Below are 26,505 nucleotides of genomic sequence, written 5' to 3'. Positions count from 1 at the left end.
CGCCAGCAGGGTAGCCCCTCCCTTGTTTCTTTTAATAATTTTTCTTTGTCTTTAATTTTTGTCAGTTTGATTACTATGTGTCTTGGCATGTCTGTCCTTGGTTTATCCTGCCTGTGACTCTCTGTGCTTCCCAGACTTGAGTGGCTATTTCCTTTCCCATGTTAGGAAAGTTTTTGTGTGTAATCTCTTCAAATATTTTCTCGGGTCCTTTCTCTCTCTCTTCTTCTGGGACCCGTATAATGCGAATGTTGGTATGTTTAATGTTGTCCCAGAGGTGTCTTAGGCTCTTTTCATTTCTTTTCATTCTCTTTTCTTTATTCTGCTCTGTGGCAGTGAATTCCACCATTCTGTCTTCCAGGTCACTTATCCTTTTTTCTGCCTCAGTTATTCTATTGATTCCTTCTAGTGTATTTTTCATTTCAATTATTGTATTGTTCATCTCTGTTTGTTCTTTAATTCTTCTAGGTGTTTGTTCTTTAATTCTTCTAGGTCTTTGTTAAACGTTTCTTGCGTCTTCTTGATCTTTGCCTCCATTCTTTTTCCAAGGTCCTGGATCATCTTCACTATCTTTATTCTGAATTCTCTTTCTGGAAGGTTTCCTAACTCCACTTCATTTAGTTGTTTTTCTGAGGTTTTATCTTGTTGCTTCATCTGGTACATCTCTGCGTTTTCATCTTGTCTATCTTTCTGTTAATGTAGTTTTCATTCCACAGGCTGCAGAATTGTAGTTCTTGCTTCTGCTGTCTGTCTTCTGGTGGATGAGGCTATCTAAGAGACTTGTGCGAACTTCCTGATGGGAGGGACTGGTGGTGGGTATAGCTGGGTGTTGCTCTGGTGGGTAGAGCTCAGTAAAACTTTAATCCGATTGTCTGCTGATGGGTGGGGTGGGGTTCCCTCCCTGTTGGTTGTTTGGCCTGAGGCAACCCAGCACTGGAGCCTACCTGGCTCTTTGGTGGGGCTAATGGTGGACTTTGGGAGGGCTCATGCCAAGGAGTACTTCCCAGAACTTCTTGAGTTTTCCAGATTGAAACAGAGCAGGTAGCTGTGGTCTGAGGACCTGACAACTCTGATTACGTTCTACAGGAATGGCTGCTAATAGATTGCACTGCAGTTATCTAATGTGCTTCAGTTATGTGTTGCTGGGGGGTTGATCCATTTTTAAAAATCAGTCTTCTTTATGTCAAATGCAGAGTAAACACAGCAGTCTGAAACTGGTTGTTCTAATGAGGTATGTCACAGAGCTGCCCACCCTCTTGCCTGAATTCCTGTATCCCTCATAACTTGTCTGGGTTGAGTTGAACTATTTTGCTGAATTTATTATCAGGATCCCCCATGGGGCCCAGCCCATATCACACTCAGGACTCTGAGAGCTGGTCAGTACGCTGACAGGGTAACAGCCCAGCTGCCCCACTGTTCCTGCAAATGGCCTCACTGCGCTGGGATTCAAGTTGAATTGTAAATAAAGCAACTTGTATTTCCTTAGGAAAGGTGTGTTTGGGTGTCTGTTTCCTTTATTTAAATAAAGCATTCATTTCTAAATGAATTTCTGGCATGTCAGTCTTGGTTGTCTTTCTTAGGAGTCACTTGACTAATTTTGGCAGTCCATCTGGAAATGTGGTTTTGTTAGAAGGAGGATGTGTGATAATAGCAAATGTGATAATAGCAAGAGTTAGCAGTCTTGTGTTAATAGTTTGCCTTTGAATTTAGAACTAGAAAACAAGATGCTGATTGCAATAATTTGCGTTTGTGAAGCAATTTACTGCAATCTTTGCACATGTTCAGTGATACATATTAAGTGAATTTGGGCTGTTTTGGGGGGAGGGCAGCATTTTTACCCTTCCAAACTAGTTTAGCAGTTGTTACATTGAAAAGTGCAAACTTTAATTGTAATGATCTATCTTTCCACATTTCCCTTCTGGGGAAGTGTTTGTGTCCTGTGCACACAATTATCTCCCTGCCTCCAACTCAGAGTTGTGCCAAGACTCTGACCCCAGCATCCTGATTAGAAAAAGCCTGTGCCTTCGTCACACTGCTCCTCCCCTGGCGTGCGTGTGAGTGTGTTGGCACTTGCAAACTGTAAGTTTGCAAACTGATACCTGATAAGAAAAATGTCATCCTTCCCTGGTGATATACATAGAAATAGGGTCTCCCTGTGAGCCTCAAGATAAAATCACTCAGGGTGGGTGTTACATACACCGTATCAGTGAATGGATTTGGTAATATCACCAGTGTTGGGTCTGTCCCCCTGGGAGGCTGTATCATAGCGTCACACGCCTTGTGCTCTGCAGACTGCCTGGCCCAAACGCTCGCTCTTCTACCTGCTGGCTCTGTGATATGGGCGGCTTCCTTCTTGCTCTGGGCTTTCGTTTCCATGTCTTTAAACAGGGAATAGTAATATTTTTGTGTCTTGGGGTATGTCAGGCAGAGTTTGTTTTGTTTTTTGTTGTAGCCAGTGTTTCACAGTCAGTTAGATCATCTGTGTTGGTGAGGCCCAAGGGACAGATTGTAACTCTTGGCTCCTCTGCCAGTTCCCCTGCAGTGAGGCTATTGTTGGAAGAGCAGCAGACCTGCGAGGAGTGGGTGAGTGCACAGCTCCACTCCCTGTGATGCTGCCCCTCGTGTACAGTCAGTGCGTGCTCCACATCTGGGCTGTGCACAGAACGCACCCAGGGGAGCAAGGCCCAGGCGTTTTTGGAGAGAGAAAGGTGTGTCTCTGACTTCGTACAAGATATCACAAGGTTTTATGCTTGCAAGTGACTGGGCTGTACTAAGAGGAGGAGGACACTGAGAAGAAAGTGATTAGAGGAGCAAGATTAGAGAAATAGGACTCTTCCTCCCCCCCACCCCCCCGCTGGCAGGGCACCTGTGCTGTAGACATATAGAGATGGCCTCACAGCCCTGACTCACAGGGCCACGCTGAGGAAGTGCTGCGTTCCTTGGCATCTTTGTTCAGATGGTGTCCTCCTCCACTGCTTGTTTGATGAGCACTGTCTTTCAGGACTCCTCTGTGAAGTCCTTCCTAATTCCTCCACCCCTAGTGGAATTGACTACTTCTTCCTTGCCTCCCCTCCCCACGTCCCACCCCCCAAGCAAGTTTTTTTTTTTTTTTTAAGTAAAGCAGCGGCTTTATTATTTGCCCGAGAAAATCAGGATCACATATGTTGGAGCTAAGAAGAAACCTATACTAAGTACAGGTACTTCCAGACAGATCTCAAATGATGAGCGTTTTCTCTCTGCCAAGCAGAGTTTTTCATAGCCCCATAATCGTGTTTATTTGTTAATTTTCCTCCCACTTGGGAGTTTTTTGAGGGCAGGAACCAAGACATACTTGCATCTTTACCTGCAACACCAACCCCAGTGCCTGTTCATAGTGGGCAGATGCCGTCTGTCGCGTTTGCCGAGTACGGTAGCTGATGGCTAAAGCATTGTCGTTCGGCTGTGGTTTGTGTGCCTGCTCTGTGCTGGGCCCTGGGGCAGGATGCGGCTGCCTGGTGTGTCACATTGGATGTGGATATGTGCGCTTCACTACAGAATTAGGTCTTTTCTCTCTGCTCTTCACGTACTCACTCATCTGGTTGCTGATCCTGCGGAAAGCATTTTTAAAGGGGTACATGTGCGCGCGCTTGTGTGTTTAAAACTTAATTCTTTCTTGGAAAGATGTTTTATTAAATACGTATTGTACATATTTTCTTAAGTCCATTCAGATGAGGTTCTTCTGTAGCATTTCATGAAGGAGTCCTTTTAAAGGCAAAGGGTTTCCAGAGTTACTAGAGAAGAGGGACACCTGAGAGAAAGGTCTTTATCAACATCAAGCAGCAGAGGGTGCTATAGTTCAGGAGATAAAGCAGCAACAGTAGCTCAGAGATTAATTTTTTTAAACACAGAAGCTATGGAGATGCCATTTACCTCTTCTCTGAAAGCATATAGCAACTGTGTTAATAAATGTTAGCTATAGTCTTTTAAAATTTGTATCTTGTCTGAAATGGAAGGGGAATTAGAATATTCATGGGAAAGAAGGAAGTGAATAAATGCGAAAACAGCCTGGGGACCTTTTCTGGAGCACTTCCAGTACAGAACTGGTTTTCTAAGACTATAAAAAAATGACCAGATATCTAAGGCCAGAGATGAGAAGAGAACATCTTTTAAGGCCATACATAGATCAGATCAGGAGAGAACATCAAGTGCTTTTCGTGTAAGCCTGCTGGTAGGGAAGCAACTGGAGGGAAATGATACTATTGCTTTTTTTTAATACTGTCGCTCTTTGATGGCTGAGAAACAGCTATATTAGGTATTTGAGTTTTCTGGACATGGAGATGAGAATTTCCTGTGGTCCCAGTTTCTAAAAAGTTTCCCTTTCCTTGGTATGTGACTAGATTTGTTGCATTTCCTAGAATCACCCCCCCCCAGCCCCCCCGCCAAAAAACAGTTTCTGTGGCATAGAATTCAGTTCAGTAGAAGAACTCACAAGAGTTCTCGACTACAGGAGAATGGTTAGAAGAGAAGAAGGAAAATGAGACTCTTGGAACTTAGGAGCCCGCATCAGCCTGTTTAGTTTTTCAAATGCCAGTGAGAGAGTGTTTGTTGCCATTTTTTCCCCCACACTTTTTAAAAACTTTTATTGAGATATACTTTACATATCATAAAATTCACTCATTTAAAGTGTACAATTCAATGATTTCTAGTATATTCACAGAACTGTACAGTGATCAATCAGCCCAGACAAATTTTAGAACGTTCTCATCATCCCAGAAAAAAACTCTGCACTAATTATCATTCAGTCCCCATCCTCACCCTCTTAGGCAACCACTGTTCTACTTTCTGTCTTTGCAGATTTGCCTCTTCTGGACATTTAATATCAATAGAAATATATAATATGTGATCTTTTTTTGTGACTGGTTTCTTTAACTTAACATAATTTTGTTGTTCATCGATGTGGTGGCATGCGATCAGTGTTTAATTCCGTCGTGTGGATGTACCACATTTTGTTTATGCCTTCATCAGTTGATGAATGTTTAGATTATTTTGAAACTTTTAGACTATTATCAATAATGCTGCTGTGAACATTCATGTACATGCTTTTGAGTGGACATATATATTTTTTTCTCTTCGTTATATACCTAGGAGTGGAATTGCTGGTCACATATGTTTAACATTTTCAGGCACTGCCAAATTGTTTTCTAAAGTGGCAAGACCATTTTACATTCCCATCAGCGATGTGTAAGGGTTCTGATTTCTCTGATCCTTGATATTGTCTTTTTGATTAGCCATCCATCCTAGTGAGTGTGAAGTGATAGCCCATTGTGATTTTGATTTGCCTTTCCCTAATAACTAATGATGTTGAGGATTTTTCATGTACTTATTAACCATTTGTATATCTTCTTTGGAGAAACGTTTGTACAAATCCTTTGCCCATTTTTTACTTGAGTTGTCTTTTTATTACTGACTTGTTAAGAGTTCTTTATATAATGTGTATCCAAGTCCCTTATTAGATACATGATTTGAAAATATTTTCTCCCATTCTGAGGGTCATCTTTTTCTTGATGGTATCATTTGTGGCACAAAGTTTTTCATTGTATGCAGTCTAGTTTCTCCATTTTTCCTTTGACCTTTGTGTTTTAGTGTCATTTCTAAGTATCTGTTGCTATGAAGAGTTACTCCTGTGTAAGTCTTCTAAGAGTTTATAATTTTAGCTTTTATATTTAAGTCTGTGATCTGAGTTAATGTTTGTATATGGTGTGAGGTAGGGGTCCAACTTTATTCTTTTTGTGTGGCTATTCAGTAGTCCCAGCACCACTTGTTGTTTGTTTTAATTGAAGTATAGTTGATTTACAATGTTGTGTTAGTTTCAGGTGTACAGCAAAGTGATTCAGTTATTTATATGTGTGTGTGTGTGTGTATACACACACACACACACACACACATATATATATATATATATATATATATATATATATTCTTTTTCAGGTTCTTTTCCCTTATAGATTACTACAAAACCAGCACGACTTGTTGAAAACACTATTCTTTTGCCATTGAATTGTGTTGGTATTGTTGTTGAAAATCAGTTGACCATAAATCTAAGAGTTTATTTCTGGATTCTCAGTTCTTTGCCATTGATATATATGCCTGTCCTTACACCAGTACACAGTGTCCTCATTACTGTAGATTTATAATAAGTTTTGAAATCAGAAGGTATGAATCCTCCAAATTTATTCTTCGGTGATTCTGGGTTCCTTGAATTTCATATCAGTTTTATGATCAACTTGTCAGTTTCTGCAAAGAAACCAGCTAGGGTTTGATAGGTATTGTGTAGAATCTGTAGATCACTTTGGGCACTAATGCCATCTTAACAGTGTTAGGTCTTCTAGTCCATGAGCATGAGAAGCCTTTCTGTTTATTTAGATCTTCTTTGATTTTTTTCAACAATGTTTTGTAGTTTTCAGTGTACAAATCTTAAACTTCTTTTAAAGATTATTCCCAGTTATTATTTTATTCTATTATAAATAGAATTATTTTTCTTAATTTCACATTTAGATTGTTCATTGCTAGTGTGTAGAAGTAAAATTGGTTTTTATTACTGATTTTAAATCCTGCAGCCTTATTTGAACTTGTTTATTAGTCTAATATATTTATAGTAAATTCCTTGGAATTTTCTATATACAATATTAAGTCATCTGCAACTTCTTTCCCTCCAATCTGGATACCTTTTATTTCATTTTCTTGCTTAATTGCTTTGGCTAGAACCTTTAGTACAATGTTGAGTAGAAGTGGTCAGAGCAGACATCTTTGTCTTGCTTCTGTTCTTAGTGGGGAAGTTTTTGGCCTTTCAAGGTTAAATATGATGTTGGCTGTAGATATTTTATAGTTGCCTTTATCATGTTGAGGAAGTTCACATTTATTCCTGGTTTGTTGAGTATTTTTATTATGTAAGGGTATTGAATTTTGTCAGATGCCATTTTTGCATCTATTGAGATGATCCCATGGGTTTGTCCTTTATTCTGTTAAGTGGGTTTATTTCATTGGATTGATTTTCACATGTTAAACCAATCTTGTATTCCTGGGGTTTTTGCATCTATATTCACAAGGGATGTTGATCTGTAGTTCCTTTTCTTGTGATAGCTTTGTCTGGTTTTGGTATCAGGGTAACTGACCTCATAGGATAAGTTGGGAAGTGTTCTTTTCTGGGTTTTTTGGAAGTATTTGTGAAAGATTAGCATTAATTCTTCATTAAATGTTTGATAGAGTTCACCAGTGCTGCCATCTGGACCTATTCTTTTCTGGTGGGAATTTTTAAAATTACTAATTCAATCCATTTACTTATTATGGGTCTGTTCAGATTTTCAGTTTCTTCTTGAGTCCAGTTAGGTAATTTGTGTCTTTCAAGGAATGTGTCCATTTCATCTGAGTTAGCTAATTTTTTATCTTATTCATAGAATTCCTTTATAATCTTTTTTTTTTTTTTTTTTGGTGAGGTTGGTGATAATGTCCCATCATTCATTCTTGATTTTAGTAATTTTATTTGTTTCTCCTTTTTTCTTAGTCTAGTTTGTCAGTTTTGTTTACCTTACTACCCACTTTTAAAATTGCTTCAACAATAGTCATTTACTTGCCTTTCCTTTTAGGGTTGACTTCTTTATCCCAGGAGTCTCTGTGGTTGGTGGGTTCTCAATATGCTCCAGCCCCAGACTGCTAGAACAAGAGAGAATGATAGAATTGGCAGTGAAATACACAAACCACCCTCCTGCTCTCTGGATTCACAATCAGGTGAGCAAACCTGTGTTTAAACTGGGAGATCTGGGATCTCTGTCTCCCACAGAATTTGTGTTCAGCTCTCTTAATCCACCTAAGAAACCTAGGCTTTCATGAAAAGGGTAGAAGCTCACAAAGAGCTCCCCTCCATCCAGAATTCAGACTATAGGAAGGTTAAAGAAGCAGAACCTTTTTGATGCACTAAGGATGATGCAAAGATACTTTGGGGTCTTGAAATACCTTTTGGGTCACCAAACAGTATTCAGTTGAATGCTGCTTTAGGATTAAAACATTTTTACTTCATATGTACGTTTTTGGAAATTGGCTCTGTGTGTGCCTTGTAATTGGTAAATCTATAAATCAGATTATTTTGTCCTGACCATCTTAAATGAAGAGAATTAAGCTAATCATTCTCTCATTATTTGGAGAGGAAACAATCTCTGATTACGTACTTCTCGTGCCCAGTTGAGCACTGCTAAATCTGTGGTGCCACTGCCTCTCCATTTCAGTTTCTGGAGAGCTCTTCACATGTAATTTTGAGGAGGAGTCCACATTTGCTGCTAATAATTCATGGTTGATCATGGACCTCAACACAACCCTATGCTGCTGTTCATTACCTACTAGAACTCTGATAACAAAGAGTGAGCTAAGAACAGATCAGTTATTTGTCTTCTTAGGTTTTGACCTTTATCTTTTTTTTAACTGCCATCCCCTTCACTTCTAGAGTGTGCCTTCTATATTTACCAACAACCTCCATCCCGTCTCAGGCACCTGCTTATCCCCTTTACCAAAAAGGAATGTGCTATATTGCAAATATTGTAGATACAAATAAACTGATTTTAAAATTTATATGGAAGAGCAAAGGAACTAGGGTAGCAAAAACAGTTTTGAAAAAGAAGACTAACAGGGGAGGAATCACATTACTCAAATTTAAGATTAAAATAAAGCTACAGTAATAAAAACAGTGTGGTATTGGTGAAGGGATAGACATATAGATCAATGGAACAGATTAAAGAGTTCAGTAGACCGGCACACATACGGCCTTTTGATTTTTGACAGAGGTGCTAAAGAAATTCAATGGAGAAAGGATAACCTTTTCAACAAACAGTGCTGGAATAGTTGTCTATCCATATGCAGAAAAAAGGAACATTGACTTAAATCTCATACTTTATATTCAGAGTTAACTCAAAATATATTGTGGGTCTAAGTAAAGGTTTTAGAAGAAAACACTGGATACATTCTGAACATCAGGGTAGGCAGATAGTTCTTAGACATGACACCAAAAGCAAGATTCCTAAGAGGAAAGATTTATATATCGGACTTAATCAAAATTAAAATTTTTTTTCTGCAAAATACACTATAACAGAATTTTCAAAAAGAAGCCACAGCCTAGGAGAAAGTATTTGCAAATTAGATATCCAACAAAGGACTCATATCCAGAATATATAAAGAACTTGCAAAAGGCAGCAAAAATAAAACAAACATAATTTTTAAATGGGCAAAGGATTGAACAGATGCTTCCCTAAAAAGGACATAAGGATGGCAAATAAGTAATGAAACAATGGTCAGCATCATTAACCATTAGGGAAATGCAGATTAAAACCATATATAGTGGGATACCTCTACAGACCTATTAGAATGACTAAAATTTAAGATATCGACAATACCAAGTGCTGCCAATGATGTGGAGAAACTGGAACTCTTATATTGCTTATATTGTTAGAAGGAAAGCAAGATACTACAGCCATCCTGGAAAATATTTTGGCAGTTCCATATGAAACTAAATATACACTTACCATAATACCCAGCAGTACCACTCCTGGGTATTCATCCTAGAGAAACAAAAGAATTGTCCATATAAAAACCTGTACATGAATGTTTATAGTGGTTCTATTCATAATTGTCAAAAACTAGAAACAACCAAAACATCCCTCAGCAGGTGAATGGATAAACTGTGATATCAATACATTCATACAGTATACAGGCAGACCTTGTTTTACTGCGCCTTACTTTACTGCACTTTGCAAATAATTGTGTTCTTTTACTAATTGAATGTTTGTGGCAACCCTGCCTTGTCAGATGATAGTTAGCATTTTTTTTAACAATAAAGATTTTCTTTATATGAAGAAATTTTTTAAATGAAAGTATAGTTGGGCTTCCCTGGTGGCGCAGTGGTTGAGAGTCCACCTGCCGATGCAGGGGACACGGGTTCATGCCCCAGTCCGGGAACATCCCACATGTCGTGGAGCGGCTGGGCCCGTGAGCCATGGCCACTGAGCCTGCGCGTACGGAGCCTGTGCTCTGCAACGGGAGAGGCCACAACAGTGAGAGGCCCACATACCGCAAAAAAAAAAAAAAAAAAAAGTATAGTTAATGTACAATGTTATGTTAGTTTCAGATGTACAACAAAGTGACTCAGCTATACATATATATGTATGTGTGTGTATGTGTATATATATATATATATATATATATACATACATACATATATATATTCTTTTTCAGATTCTTTCCCATTATAGGTTATTACAAGATATTGAATATAGTTTCCTGTAGTATATAGTAGGTCCTTGTTGTTTATCTGTCTTATATATAGCAGTAGTATATGTATGTTAATCCCAAACTCTTAATTTATCCCTTCCCCAGCTTTCCCCTTTGGTGGCCGTAATTTTGTTTTCTATGCCTGTGAGTCTATTTCTGTTTTGTAAATAAGTTTTTTTGTATTATTTTTTTAGATTCCACATACAAGTGATATATGATATTTGTCTTTGTCTTGTTTACTTCACTTAGTATGATAATCTCTAAGTCTATCCATGTAGCTTCAAATGGCATTATTTCATTCTTTTTTATGGCTGAATATTATTCCATCATATATATATACCACATCTTCTTTATCCATTCATCTGTTGATGGACATAAGGTTGTTTCCATGTCTTGGCTATTGTGAATAGGTCTGCTATGAACTTTGCGGTGCATGTATCTTTTCAAATTAGAGTTTTTCTCTGGATATATGCCCAGGAGTGGGATTGATGGATCATATACTAAGTCTGTTTTTAGTTTTTTAAGGAACCTCCATACTGTTCCTTATAGTGGCTGCACCAATTTACCTTTCTACCAACAGTTTGGAAGGTTGCCTTTCCCCACACCCTGTCCACCATTTATTTGTAGATTTTTTGATGATGGCCATTCTGACTGGAGTGAGGTGGTACCTCATAGTCGTTTTGATTTGCATTTCTCTAATAACTAACGACATTGAGTATCATTTCATATGCCTTTTGGCCATCTGTATGTCTTCTTTGGAGAAATGTCTGTTTAGGTCTTCTACCTATTTTTTAATTGGGTTTTTTTTTTATATTAAGCTGTATGAGCTGTTTGTATATTTTGGGCGTTAATCCCTTGTTGGTAGCATTGTTTGCAAATATTTTCTCCCAGTCCATAGGTTGTCTTTTCGTTTTGTTTATGGTTTCCTTTGTTGTGCAAAAGCTTTTAAGTTTAATTAGGTCCCATTTGTTTATTTTTGTTTTTATTTCCATTACTCTAGGAGATGGATCCAAAAAAAAAATTGCTGAAATTTATGTCAAAGAGTGTCTTGCCTGTGTTTTTCTCTAGGAGTTTAATAGTATCTGGTCTTAACATTTAGGTCTTTAATCCACTTTGAGTTTGTTTTTCTATATGATGTTAGAGAATGTTCTAATTTTATTCTTTTACATGTAGCTGTCCAGTTTTCCCCGTACCACTTAGTGAAGAGACTGTCTTTTCTCCATTGTCTATTCTTGCCTCCTTTGTCATAGATTAATTGACCATAAGTGTGTGGGTTTATTTCTGGGCTTTCTGTCCTGTTCCATTGATCTGTCTTGTGCCAGTACCGTACTGTTTTGATTACTGTAGCTTTGTAGTATAAAGTATTTTTTAATTAAGGTATGTACATGTTTTTTAGACATAATGCTACTGTACACTTAATAGACTAAAGTATAATGTAAACATAACTTTTATATGCATTATAAATGTAACTATTATATGCACAGCAACCAAACAATGGCTGTGACTCACTTAATTGTAGTACTCGCTTTATTGCTGTGTTCTGGAATCCAACCTGCAGTATCTCCCAGGCCCACCTGTATTTGTAATTAAGCAGTAAAAACAGATCAACTGTTGATGCACAACACAACTCAGGTGAATCTCAGGGGTGTTACGTTGAATGAAAAAAGCCAGTCTCAAAGGTCCCATACATCTCATTTATGCCACAATCTGGAAGGCAGAAATACAGTGATGGAAACGTGGTTGACAAGGGATAGGGTGGGGAAGGGTGTGAGCAGAAAGGGATAGCATAGGGGAGTTTTGGGGGGGTGATGGAACTGTTCAGTATCAATTTTGGTGCTACACTTCTCTATGTTTGTGTTAAAATTCATAGAAGTGTACAAAAACAAAAAACTGTTACCGTAAAGATAATGTAAAAAATAAAAGATTTCTAAATCTACAGCAGCATAAAAAAATATTCTTCCTATGGTTTACATGTCAGGTTGTATCTGTTTACACACATTTCTAGCTGCTTGCCTTAGCATTTCCATTGTAAATGTATCCTGTCACATTTCTACCCTGCGACCTTCTGAGTCCTTCCTTTGGTGTGGCCTCGGCTATCTCATTCCTTTTTATATTCTCTTTGGATTTTCCTCCATCACTATCTCCAGGTTGCATCCTGAGTTGTTAAAGTATGCCCTGAGGGTGGGACCAGCAAGGTGTCCATGTGCCCCGAGCTCAGTGCTAAAAGGAGCTTAGCCATCTGGGCTCCTAGTGCCATGTGCCCCCTCCAGTTGTTGGCCGCCTACGTGACCTGGACCTGTTCCTGGTCCATAGCTTCCTGCTTGGTTTCATGGCTCATTGGCATTTCAGTGGAGGAACTTATTCCAAGAGGCTGTAGAAAATCTCCAAGTGGCATTGCTTGAGTGCACATCCTAATTGTATTGCCTGCTCCACTCTGCCCAGTGGGAGTTGCAAACAGCCTTTATGAAGTCAGATTTTTTTTGGAACCATTCTCAGGTGTCTGTTTTCCTCCTGAGGATTCGTCTTATTAAGCTATTAGAGTGGACAATAGAGGCACGTGAGTGTCTCGGTGGCAGCAGGCTGCTGTGTTGGGACATCGAATAAAGTGCCATAAACGTCTTCCTTTATTTTCTCTGCTTTGGCTCAAGCTCCTGGTAGGGTAAAGGGTTGTAGACAGCTATTGTGTGCTGGGCGCCAGTTGCAGTGGAAAAGTTGTTTATTTCAAAAGTAGAAAATCTATATCCAAATTAGATACATTGCCATGTAATTGAAGGTAATGTCCCTTTACTCGCTTCCATTTTATACTCTACAGCACTTTGAGTCTCGTGTTCATGCTACCCTGGCAGTTTTTATTGATCAACAAAAGACAAAGGTGGCTTTTGATTCTTTCCAGATGCTAGCAAATTAGGAGATAGATCTACTGAAGATTATTTTGTCACTAAGGAGACGACAGGCTTCTTGATTATTATCTTTCTCTGGAACATATTTTCTTGACAACTTAAGGGTTGAAAATGCTCTGGTTTCTAAAAACAGTAACCCAAAGGTTTTGTTTGGTGTCATTACTAAGCACTCTGAAGGTGACCATTGGAGGGAATTATTTCTGTCTTGTTTCTTAGTCTCTTTTACTCTTAGATTCTTAGAGATAAAGAGAAATGTACAGGCAAGAAGGAGAGGAGGGGAGAGAGATTAACTCTGCTGTCATCATTAGACAGAGCCTCCACAGATTTCTGTTTTCAAGACTGGAAAGGGAAGAGCATTTTAAAGCACTTTGGAAGACAGTGTAGCAATTCCTAGATTTTAGTTATTCCTAAAAGAATGCACCCTTGCTGCTAATTTCTTCTGTCAAAAATGAAAACCCATGTACCATCCTTCATGTAAAAATCTCCTGCATCTTTAAAATAGTTCAGATGGGGTTTTTTTCCCCCTCAGAGAAAGGATTTCCATTCATTTAACAGTTCTTGACCAAAAAGGACCTGTTCTGTGAATTCACATAATTTTCATTTTTTCTTAGATTTTCTCTAAGTTTAGTTCCTTAAGTTGTAGAGCCCCAAATTAAATTCATATCAAAAAGTACTTACTGTGCCCCTGTCAGGCAAGACACCAGGTGAGTGCTCAGGGTTGGTCTTCAGAAAGTGCCTGAACTGAGGGAGTCTACTCAGTTGACTTGTGTCAGGAATGCTCCTAGTATAAATGATTTCTTTATTCCTAAGTTCTGTTTTTTGGTGACAGGGAAGAAGGAAGCAGGCACCCCCTATGTTTTTTCTTCTGTGACAGCCACATGACCAAAATACCCTCCATGTAGTGCTTGCTGCCAGCAGGGGTTCCCCCACAGTGTCATGCAATGCCCACCATGGCCCTGGGGGGTGAGCAGGACGGGGGCTGGAACCCATTTTCCAGGTGTGGCAGCAGAGGCTGAGAGGAGCGAAGGGACTTGCTGGATTTCATAGGGGCTGTGATTAAAAGTTAGCTTTCTGACTCCTAGATCAGTGTGTTTTTATCCAAATTAAGGGTTCTCAACACTGCTGGATCCAATGCCCCCTTTCATTTCTGAAATGAAATTCAAAGTTAGTATATACATAGGTACATACATTAAATAAATACATTTAAAATATAACACAATTCTCTAAATATAATACAAAGGAGAAATAAAGGAAAGTGATCCATAATCAAAGACTGTATTTCAGTGTATAAATGGTGAGACATGTCTAAACTAGAAGGTAGAATGAGGTAGGCAGGTTGCTGTTCCCCAGTGTAGGATCACCGGGAATACACGTATACAGATGCAGGTGGTGCAGGTGTTTCCTGGCAACAGAATGACCACACATACGTGCTGTACACTGGGATGTGGTTCTCCAGAATAGTGAACATGTTTGGTAAATTTCTGGACACAACAACGTACAATCTACATGGCAGTGACCTTCTGGAAGATTCAGACCATGTTAGATCCAGGCAAACAATACTTTGACTTGTTTTTGTTTCTGGGTGTTTTTTGTTTTTTTTTTTTTTTTTGGCAGTATGTGGGCCGCTCACTGTTGTGGCCTCTCCCATTGCAGAGCACAGGCTCCGGATGTGCAGGCTCAGTGGCCATGGCTCACGGGCCCAGCCGCTCCGTGGCATGTGGGATCTTCCCGGACCGGGGCACGAACCCGTGTCCCCTGCATCGGCAGGCGGACTCTCAACCACTGTGCCACCAGGGAAGCCCTCTGTTTTTGTTTTTTATACAGCAGGTTCTTATTAGTTATCCATTTTGTATGGATATACACGTCAGTGTATACATGTCAATCCCAATCCCCCAATTCATCACACCACCACCCCCCAGCCCCGCTGCTTTCCCCCCTTGGTGTCCATATGTTTGTTCTCTACATGTGTGTCTCAATTTCTGCCCTGCAAACTGGTTCATCTGTACCATCTTTCTAGGTTCCACATATATGCGTTAATATGCTATATTTGTTTTTCTCTTTCTGACTTACTTCACTCTGTATGACAGTCTCTAGATCTTACCATGTCTCTACAAATGACCCAGTTTTGTTCCTTTTTATGGCTGAGTAATATTCCATCGTATACATGTACCACATCTTCTTTATACGTTTGTCTGTCGATGGACATTTAGGTTGCTTCCATGTCCTGGCTATTGTAAATAGTGCTGCAGTGAACATTGGGGTACATGTGTCTTTTTGAATTATGGTTTTCTCTGGGTATATGCCCAGTAGTGGGATTGCTGGGTCATATGGTAATTCTAATTTTAGTTTTTTAAGGAACCTCCATACAGCCATAGTGGCTGTATCAATTTACATTCCCACCAACAGTGCAAGAGGGTTCCCTTTTCTCCACACCCTCTCCAGCATTTGTTCTTTGTAGATTTTCTCATGATGCCCATTCTAACTGGTGTGAGGTGATACCTCATTGTAGTTTTGATTTGCATTTCTCTAATAATTAGTGATGTTGAGCAGCTTTTCATGTGCTTCTTGGCCATCTGTATGTCTTCTTTGGAGAAATGTCTATTTAGGTCTTCTGCCGATTTTTTGATTCGGTCGTTCGTTTTTTTTAATATTGAGCTGCATGAGCTGTTTATATATTTTGGAGATTAATCCTGTGTCTGTTGATTTGTTTGCAAATATTTTCTCCCATTCTGAGGGTTGTCTTTTAGTCTTGTTTGTAGTTTCCTTTGCTTTGCAAAAGCCTTTAAGTTTCATTAGGTCCCATTTGTTTATTTTTGTTTTTATTTCGATTACTCTAGGAGGTGGATCAAAAAAGATCTTGCTATGATTTATGTCATAGAATGTTCTTCCTGTGTTTTCCTCTAAGTTTTATAGTGTATGGTCTTACATTTAGGTCTCTAATCCATTTTGAGTTTATTTTTGTGTATGGTGTTAGGGAGTGTTCTAATTTCATTCTTCTACATGTAGCTGTCCAGTTTTCCCAGCACCACTTATTGAAGAGAGTGTTTTTTCTCTTGTATATCCTTGTCTCCTTTGTCATAGATTAGTTGACCATAGGTGCATGGGTATATCTCTGGGCTTTCTATCCTGTTCCATTGATCTATGTTTCTGTTTTTGTGCCAGTACCATATTGTCTTGATTACTGTAGCTTTGTAGTATAGTCTATAGCCAGGGAGTCTGATTCCTCCAGCTCCGTTTTTTTCCCTCAAGACTCTTTGGCTATTCGGGGTCTTTTGTGTCTCCATACAAATGTTAAGATTTTTTCTAGTTTTATAAAAACATGCCATTGGTAATTTGATAGGGATTGCATTGAATCTGTAGGTTGCTTGGGAAGTATAGTCATTTTCACAATATTTATTCTTCCAATCCAAGAACATGGTATATCTCTCCATCTGTTGGTGTCATCTTTAATTTCTTTCATCAGTGTCTTGTAGTTTTCTGCATACAGGTCTTTTGTCTCCCTAGGTAGGTTTATTCCTAGGTATTTTATTCTTTGTGTTGCAGTGGTAAATGGGAGTGTTTCCTTAATTTCTCTTTCAGATGTTTCATCATTTATGTATAGGAATGCCAGAGATTTCTGTGCATTAATTTTGTATCCTGCAACTATGTTGAATAATAGCAGTGAGAGTGGATATCTTTGTCTTGTTCCTGATCTTAGAAGAAATGCTTTCAGTTTTTCGCCATTGAGAATGATGTTTGCTGTGGGCTTGTTGTATATGGCCTTTATTATGTTGAGGAAGGTTCCCTCTATGCCTACTTTCTGGAGAGTTTTTATCATAAATGGGTGTTGAATTTGGTCAAAAGCTTTTTCTGCATCTATTGAGATAATCATATGGTTTTTATTCTTCAGTTTGTTAATATGGTGTATCACATTGATTGATTTGTGTATACTGAAGAATCCTTGCATCCCTGGGATAAATCCCACTTGATCATGGTGTATGATCCTTTTAATGTGTTGTTGGATTCTGTTTGCTAGTATTTTGTTGAGGATTTTTGCATCTATATTCATCAGTGATATAGGTGTGTAATTTTCTGTTTTTGTAGTGTCTTTGGTTTGGTTTTGTTTTTTTGCGGTACGCGGGCCTCTCACTGGTGTGGCCTCTCCCATTGTAGGGCACAGGCTCCGGATGTGCAGGCTCAGCGGCCACGGCTCATGGGCCCAGCCGCTCTGCGGCATGTGGGATCCTCCTGGACCGGGGCACGAACCCGTGTCCCCTGCATCGGCAGGCGTACTCTCAATCACTGCGCCACCAGGGAAGCCCGTATCTTTGGTTTTGGTAACAGAGTGATGGTGGTCTTATAGAATGAGTTTGGGAGTGTTCCTTCCTCTGCAGTGTTTTGGAAGAGTTTGAGAAGGATGGGTGTTAGCTCTTCTCTAAATGTTTGGTAGAATTCACCTGTGAAGCCATCTGGTCCTGGATTTTTGTTTGTTGGAAGATTTTTAATCACAGTTTCAATTTCATTACTTGTGATTGGTCTGCTTATATTTTCTATTTCTTCCTGGTTCAGTCTTGGAAGCTTGTACCTTTCTAAGAATTTGTCCATTTCTTCCAAGTTGTCCTAAAATTTTATTGCCATAGAGTTGCTTGTAGTAGTCTCTTAGGATGCTTTGTATTTTTGCAGTGTCTGTTCTAACTTCTCCTTTTTCATTTCTAATTTTATTGATTTGAGTCCTCTCCCTCTTTTTCTTGATGGGTCTGGCTAATGGTTTATCAATTTTGTTTATCTTCTCAAAGAACCAGCTTTTAGTTTTATTGACTTTTGCTGTTGTTTTCTTTGTTTCTATTTCATTTATTTCTGCTCTGATCTTTTTGATTTCTTTCCTTCTACTAACTTTGGGTTTTGTTTGTTCTTCTTTCTCTAGTTCTTTTAAGTGTAAGGTTAGATTGTTTATTTGAGATTTTTCTTGTTTCTTGAGGTAGGCTTGTATTGCTATAAATTTAACCTCTTAGAAATGCTTTTGCTGCATCCCATAGGTTTTGGATCATTCTGTTTTCATTGTCATTTGTCTCTAGGTATTTTTTTGATTTCCTCTTTGATTTCTTCAGTGATCTCTTGGTTATTTAGTAATGTATTGTTTAGCCTGCATATGTTTGTGGTTTTTACCGTTTTTTTCCCTGTAATTTCTAATCTCATAGCATTGTGGTCAGAAAAGATGCTTGATATGATTTCAGTATTTTTAAATTTACTAAGACTTGATTTGTGACCCAAGATGTGACCTGTCCTGGAGAATGTACCGTGCGCACTTGAGAAGAAAGTGTAATCTGCTGTTTTTGCATTGAATGTCCTATAAATACCAAATCTGTGTGGTCTTTTGTGTCATTTAAAGCTTGTGTTTCCTTATTAATTTTCTGTTTGGATGATCTGTCCATTGGTGTAAGTGAGGTGTTAAAGTATTATTGTGTTACTGTCGATTTCCTCTTTTATAGCTGTTAGCAGTTGCCTTATGTATTGAGGTGCTCCTATGTTGGGTGCATATATATTTATAATTGTTACATTTCTTCTTGGATTGATCCCTTGATCGTTATGTAGTGTCTTTCCTTGTCTCTTGTAATGTTCTTTATTTTAAAGTCTATTTTACCTGATAGGAGTATTGCTACTCCAGCTTTCTTTTGATTTCCATTTGCATGGAATATCTTTTTCCATCCCCTCACTTTCAGTCTGTATGTGTCCCTAGGTCTGAAGTGGGTCTCTTGTAGACAGCATATATATATGGGTCTTGTTTTTGTATCCATTCAGCGAGCCTGTGTCTTTTGGTTGGAGCATTTAATCCATTCATGTTTAAGGTAATTATGACCATTTCCTTAATTGTTTTGGGTTTGTTTTTGTGGGTCCTTTTCTCCTCTTGTGCTTCCCCGTTAGAGAAGTTTCTTTAGCATTTGTTGTAGAGCTGGTTTGGTGGTGCGGAATTCTCTTAGCTTTTGCTTGTCTGTAAAGCTTTTGATTTCTCCATTGAATCTGAATGAGATCCTTGCCGGGTAGAGTAATCTTGGTTGTAGGTTCTTCCCTTTCATCACTTTATATATGTCATGCCACTACCTTCTGGCTTGTAGAGTTTCTGCTGAGAAATCAGCTGTTAACCTTATGGGAGTTTCCTTGTCTGTTATTTGTCATTTTTCCCTTGCTGCTTTCACTGATTTTTCTTTGTCTTTTAATTTTTGCCAGTTTGATTACTGTGTGTCTCGGCATGTTTCTCCTTGGGTTTATCATGTATGGGACTCTCTGCACTTCCGGGACTTGGGTGGCTATTTCCTTTCCCATGTTAGGGAAGTTTTCGACTATCATCTCTTCAAATATTTTCTCGGGTCCTTTCTGTCTTCTCCTTCTGAGACCCCTGTAAAGCGAATGTTGTTGTGTTTAACGTTGTCCCAGAGGTCTCTTAGGCTGTCTTCATTTCTTTTCATTCTTTTATCTTTATTCTCTTCCACAGCAGTGAGTTCCACCATTGTGTCTTCCAGGTCACTTATCCGTTCTTCTGCCTCAGTTATTCTGCTATTGATTCCTTCTAGTGTAGTTTTCATTTCAGTTATTGTATTGTTAATCTCTGTTTGTTTGTTCTTTAGTTCTTCTAGGTCTTTGTTAAACATTTCTTGCATCTTCTCTATCTTTGCCTCCATTCTTTTTCTGAGGTCCTGAATCATCTTTACCATCATTATTCTGAATTCTCTTTCTGGAATGTTGCCTATCTCCACTTCATTTAGTTGTTTTTCTGGGGTTTTATCTTGTTCCTTCATCTGGTACATAGCCCTCTGCCTTTTCATCATGTCTTTCTTTCTGTCAATGGTGGTTTTTGTTCCACAGGCTGCAGGATTGTGGTTCTTCTTGCTTCTGCTGTCTGCCCTGTGGTCGAGTTTTTTTGTAAAATGATTTAGGGTCTAGTCTCAGATCGTTCCAAACCAGTTTTCACCTGCATGTACGTCCCATGGATCTTTTAGAAGTCTGTGCAGGGCAGCCCTGTGCATCACAGAGACTGGTGTGCCGCCACACCAGCTCTCTGACTTAAAAGCCCTCATTTGCCTCATTTGCTGATTTCTGTGCTGTAAATACTCCCACAGTTGCTGGCATCAAACTACCAGTAGAAACTGGCCCACACAATTCCTGCAGATTTAACCATCCGCTTAGTAGGAGCCAGCTTCTGGGCACCACTAACTTCATAGGACATCTGGTGTCTCTGGCCCTGCCCTCTAAATGCCAGTTGGATTCCCCAAGTCATCATGACCTGAAAAAAGTGTCACCACAGATTTCCAAAACACCTCCTTCAGGGGCAGTACTGCCCCCATGGAGAACCAGTGCATTCAGCTCTGATGGTATCTCTGGTGTAAGTGACCTCACCCAGTTGTAGCTGCTTTACCTGGGTGGGTGTGATTGGTACTCAACCCCTAGGCTGGAACCTCTGGCTGCCTGTTCGGCTCCAGGGAGAAGCTGACAGCACTGAGCAGGACCACAGTGCTGGCCTCAGCCTGTGGAGCAGCCTGGCTGTTCCCTGCTGGTGGCCACGAGGAAGCCTGGGGACCCACACTTCTCAGCCCTGATGAGCCCAGGGTAGCCCCATCCCGCCTCTCAGCTCCAAGGCTTTAATCAGAGCACAGGCGCACAGCTCAGAAAAGGACACTCATACGTCAGGGCTGTCCCCTGGGCCCAGTGCCTCTCTGCACAACCCAGTTAGTTCAGCACCTGAGAAGTTAACAAATGGCAGGATTCCTGAAGCGAGCCTCCGTTTCTCTACACCAGAGTGGCTGTGCAGCCTGCATCATGAAGGTGGAGGAGCACATGGCCTGTATGAGGCACAGGTGGGATCAGTTCACGGCCCTGCGAGAACTGAGAGCAAGCTGTAAAAATGGCCCTAAAATGTGACCAGAATATAGGAGGTGGATGCACTCTGCTTTCCGAAGGAAGAACATGGTTTAAGACCTTTGCTACACAGCATTAAAGGCTCGTTTCTCTCCCCCCTCAGTGTACACTGGACTCGGAAGTGGCCATGAGAGTGGGTGGAGAGTTCTTCTTTGACCCTCAGCCTGCAGATGCCTCTAGAAACCTTGTGTTGATTGCGGGAGGAGTTGGAATTAACCCTCTGCTTTCCATCCTGCGGCATGCAGCAGACCTCCACAGAGAACGGGCGAACAAGGGACGTGGGTATGAGATTGGAACAATCAGACTGTTCTACAGCGCAAAAAACACCAGTGAGCTCCTGTTCAAGGTAAGGGAGGAGTGTGTGTCCCATAGCTTGCTGTGAGCAGACTCGCATCATGGTATTAGTGTCCACGGACCTTTCTTGTCTCTATTCCGTCTTCTCTGCAATAGTTCAGAAGCTGGAAAGGCTGAATCATGTTCAAATGAGGCCCAGGACAATTTAAAAAGCTAGTGCTGAGGAGGCTCCCAGTGCAGTGACAGGAGAGGGCAGGGCTGGGGGCTTGAATCAGGAGGTGGATGAGCAGGAAAGTCACCATGGCGCTGGGGTTCCCCAGAGAGTCACGAGGACTACGGGTGGGCTCAGATGGCACAGGAGTAGGTAAGACCCAGCTGGGTATGTGAAACTCCCAGCGGTTGCATCTGTGGAAACTAAGTCCATTTGACAGGAGAAGCGTTTCACTCTGGGTTGCTTTGCAGCTGCAAGGATGAACAAAAGAACAGAAACAGTTAAAAGACACAACTGTGGTCAGTGAAACTGCTGCTTAATTGCCCACGCCTGAGAAAAAGGAAAAAGAAAAAACTCCCGGAGAGTTAGTAATATGCTTGTTAGCATATTCAGATTTCAATTAAAGCCAATAGCCCTCTGTACTCTGAATGCTCTGGTCTGCTCGGCTGCAAACAATATCTCTCTAAGTAGAGAGTGGAGGGGCAGACGTGTGTGGAATGGCTGTGGAGGTTCAGTGTCCCTGGGGGTGCACATCTGTTTTGATTTTTTTAAATTGTAGTGTGACCAAATATGTTTGACATTCCAGAAAAATATCCTTGATTTAGTAAATGAATTTCCTGAGAAGATTGCATGCAGTTTGCATGTTACAAAACAGACTACACAAATCAGTGCAGAACTCAAGCCGTACATCACGGGTGAGTCCCCTAAAGATGTTTTGACTGTATCCACACCGTTATTTTGTGGATGTGCCAGTTGGTTGAGTGTAGATGCTTTATTGCTGGGAGTTGCTGGCTGGGAATGTCACTACTTGGGGAATCGAGAGATGATTCATCATGGAAAAATACAGAGAGGTTAGTTGGATTTACTTATTATATACAGATCTCCTGCTGCCCATATTAAAATTTATTTTCTGCATTTTTTAGGGGACCTTTGCGTCATCGCCGTAGTATGCATACAAAGAATTATACTCCGGCTTTGACTGAATCAATTCCATTTGCCATTAATAGTAATTTAAATTTCTCGTGGTTTCCCCTCCCTGGGAGGAGTTCTCACAAAGCAGTTTATTTACTTTGCTGAAGGCAGTTTTGAATCTCTCCCAGAGATCAGTATGCTCCCTGGCCCTGTCTGGTGAGTGCATTATGATCAGCTGCCCTCATTGCTTGCCGTGGATTCAGGAAACCTGGAGACGCGCTCTCTGCTTGGGTCCGGCCAGGACACCAGCAGGAGCCAGCATGCTGATGACTCAGGACGTGACCCACTGAGCTTAGTTACTGCAAATAAACACTGTTGCCGAGTTGTGGTTAGTCCTTCCTCTTTTCAGTACAGACACATCTGGCTTAAATTGGTGTTTATTCTGTTTTTTGGTAGAAGGAAGAATAACGGAGAAGGAGATAGGATATCATATTTCAAGAGAGACCTTGTTCTACATTTGTGGCCCACCTCCCATGACAGACTTCTTCTCCAAGGAACTGGAGAGCAGCCACGTTCCCAAAGAGCACATCTACTTTGAGAAGTGGTGGTAGGGGGCAGGCGCAGGTGCAGAAGGGTGGGATGGAGGTCCACGAGGACAGGGACACTCTGTGTCCACACTCTGTGATTCGTGATGGATGAATTTACCTCTACCCAGTCTTAGTTTTTAAGGCTGTGAACTCAGTGACCGGTTGGAGAAACGAGAAAAACCAGCTGACAGACTTAAATGATAAACTTGTTGCAAAAACTTCATTGATTAAACTGACTTTCACTACGTTGACTTTCTTTTATGAATAACTGCTTGATTATCTCATGATGTACCTTGAATTGGTCAATAGGGATTTTCTTTCCCCTTAAGGGAAAAAAAGACATAGACTTTTATTCAGTCATATGAAAATATGGTTTTGTGTGTGAAATGTAGGCTATCTTTAAATTATTTGATAACAACCTATATATCTTATGTTGAATAAATTTAAACATAATTTCATTTGAAATGCTTTATATTTAATGTCTTAGGGACTTCCTTGGTGGCACAGTGGTTAAGAATCCGCCTGTCAATGCAGGGGACACGGGTTCAAGCCCTGGTCCGGGAAGATCCCACATGCCATGGAGCAACTAAGCCCACGTGCCACAACTCCTGAGCCTGCGTGCCACAGCTGCTGAAGCGTGTGCGCCTAGAGCCCATGCTCTGCAACAAGGGAAACCACTGCAGTGAGAAACCTGCGCAGCGCAACGAAGAGTAGCCCCTGCTTGCTTCAACTAGAGAAAGCCCACGTGCAGCAACAAAGACCCAACGCAGCCAAAAATAAATAAATAAAAATTTAATGTTTTAGTTTACCTTGTTGTTGCCTGCAGCCTTGCTTCTTCAGAAGTTGGATTTGGAAATAGAAAATTATTAGGAAAACTGCTTTATGGAATTGAACATCCAGCATATTTGCTTCATGTTAATAAACAACCTCAGTATGTATCCTAATTGTTAGTTTCTTCTCAGATGAAACCTTTCCTGGGGTCTGTGTCTTTGGCCACCTGCCTCAGTGCTACACGTGGGAGGCGGCTTCTTGTTTGGGACAAAGGCAAGGATGACTGCCGTGTTCCCTGTTGAATCTGCCTTTAGTGGCTCGGCTGGCTGGCTATAGAAATGTGCTTAGGATTGATTAGGGGGTACAGAGCCAATTCCAAACCCTGTTCCTCTGCCTTTTATTTCATTCTTTTGCCAAAGTTGTTCCTGGCACGGCAGCTTCTCACATACCTGTTGAGTGACTAAAAGAAAGCAACTACCGTTTAATCCCTTGCTAAGCCTGGGGTTGGGAGGTGGTCCCCGGGATGCATGGACAGAGTGGAGAGCATCGTCCTAAGGCTGCTCTGGTAGAACTGCTAGAAAGCAGACTTTACTTCTTATCTCTATTTAGAGTTTAAAATACCTGAAATAAGTCCCCAGGCTCAGGCCAGGCCCTCCTTTCTGTGACAGGCAGTCTCGGACCATGGCCACTTTCCTGGAGAACCCCATGAGGTAAGGGGGATCTGGGAAGAAGGGCAGACCAGAGCCAGAATGCAGGGGTCCATGGAGAGGATTCTGTTCTCCAGCTGATGAGAGGGCAGGAGACCCTTTCTCCTCTCTGGGGTTGCAGGTCTCACAGGGACTCCAGGACTTAAACACATCACTGACTTGTGGGGTCTGGCGACGGCTAGCATCACCATTCTAGCCTCTGCCCTGTTTTGAATTTTGTTTTAAGCAGGGATCATTTGTCAACTGTTTCAATCCCAGATTTGAATTCCGTGGGAGGAGAGGGGGACCCTTGACCCGACAGGACCATCAGAGTCCGTTCAGGGCAATGATGGTCACCATTTCAGAGGTGAGGGGAACATGAGGAGCTCTGACCTCCCTAAGGAGCCTGAGTCACCCGTTGGCCCCAAAGTGTCCAGGCCGAGGGCTGGCCTTGAGGGCGGAGCATGCTGAGGTTCAAGGGCGTGAGAGCACCGCAGGGCCCTTCTGCCCACTGGCCAGGGCAGCTGGTAGCGGGGGGACACCCAGCTACCGAGAGGGAGTCCGCCCCAGGCCTTTCTGTGTTGGGAGTGGAGATGCCGGGGAGCAGCTTCAGTGTGGCGTGGGACAGGGGCCTGTGTGCCCGGTGTTGTGTCATAGAGCGAGGGCCACCCATCCTGGAGATCCCAGCTCTGCCCGCCACCCTGCCAGACACTGTCGCCATCTGTAAATCCCTGAGGGGCCAGGTCATGACCTTTGCCTAGACTGTAGCTCCCTCCAGCTCTGCTCTTTCTGGTGCTGAGCGCTGAACAGTATATCTGGTCCACTGTCAAGGATGTCCTTTTGCCCTTGCTTGCTGAGCCAGTGAGAATCTCTTTGGTCCTCAAATTAAGTCCAGCCAGGGTGACTTGGAATTTACAGTGTGGTGGCTGAGAATGTCAACTGGAGAGAGCCTGTGAGCCAGGCTGCTTGGGTTCAGATCTCAGCTCTGCCACGTACTGGGTAGATGACCTGGAGCACGTCACTGACCTACGTGATGCCTCAGTTTGTAATTACACACACGTGGGCACGTAACGTGCCCCTGCATGTGAAATGGAGGTAGTAATACCCCCTCCCTTGTAGGGCTGTTATAGGGATTAAAGGTGATGAAACATATGAAGTGCTCGGTAGAGCAGTGCATGAGCGTGAGTGTGTTAGTACTTTGCTTTTCCTCATCCTATTCAGGAAGGATGTAAGAGGCTGGATGGCGCAGGTTTAGTCCACCTGCCTGTAACCTGCACATGGTAGGGCTCTGTCTTGTTCAGCGCTCATTTTGGCACATGGTAAGTACTTAGTAGATACTTCTTACGTGGGTGAGAGGACTTGCCCAGAGCTGATGGGCTGTTTTAAAGGCATTCTTGAGGATCCTTCTGGCCTTATGAGTTTGTGAAAGGATGTTTCTTCTTGGGACATGAGACCCTTTCAGAGTCTACTCAGAAGATAGGTTAAGCTGATGTGTGAGACTTTCTCAAATTTTGTGTTAGAATGAACGCTAATGCTCACCAGGAAATGGATCAAATACCTTGGCCTTTCCCAAATAGTCTGCCATTAAAGGGGCTTTCTCTGAGGCACAGGGCACTTCCTCGTCCACAGGGTGTCTTTAGGTGGACGTGGAGCTCCGAGATAAGGATGTTCCCTGGGACCCTGTTTCTGGTCAGTAGCCCCTACTCTGAAAGAAAAAAAAAAAAAAAGGTCTTACGAAAATGTTCAAAGATACACCAAAGTAGACAAGGCAGTAGAATTATACATCCATCACCCAGCTTCACTGATTACCAACATTCTGCTGTTTATTTTTGTCTGCCCTCAACGTCATTGTGTTTTGATGTTTCAGGAGTATTTTGAAGTAAATCCTAGAAATCATATCATGTCACCTGTAAATTCTTCAGTGTATAACAGCCATGTCACCTCAATGTGACCACCATGCCCTCATC

General features: G+C 41.2%; 1 protein-coding gene across 2 annotated transcripts in view; it reads left to right on the top strand.

Moving 5' to 3' along the window:
• OXNAD1 (oxidoreductase NAD binding domain containing 1) overlaps positions 1-23,533 on the top strand; it is a 45,496-nt gene extending 21,963 nt beyond the window's left edge. For both annotated transcript variants that reach the window (XM_065876577.1, XM_065876578.1), the window contains 4 exons: positions 7,620-7,761; positions 21,181-21,423; positions 22,169-22,277; positions 22,951-23,533. In XM_065876577.1, the coding sequence (XP_065732649.1) occupies positions 7,620-7,761; positions 21,181-21,423; positions 22,169-22,277; positions 22,951-23,105 (649 nt within the window). In that variant the 3' untranslated portion in view covers positions 23,106-23,533. The remainder of the gene's footprint in view (positions 1-7,619; positions 7,762-21,180; positions 21,424-22,168; positions 22,278-22,950) is intronic.
• Positions 23,534-26,505: the final 2,972 nt, after the last annotated feature.

This window comes from Phocoena phocoena, chromosome 4, assembly GCF_963924675.1.
Source record: "Phocoena phocoena chromosome 4, mPhoPho1.1, whole genome shotgun sequence".
NCBI lineage: Eukaryota > Metazoa > Chordata > Mammalia > Artiodactyla > Phocoenidae > Phocoena > Phocoena phocoena.
Note: the sequence above shows the minus strand (reverse complement) of the source record. Positions and strands in the feature narration are given on the sequence as shown.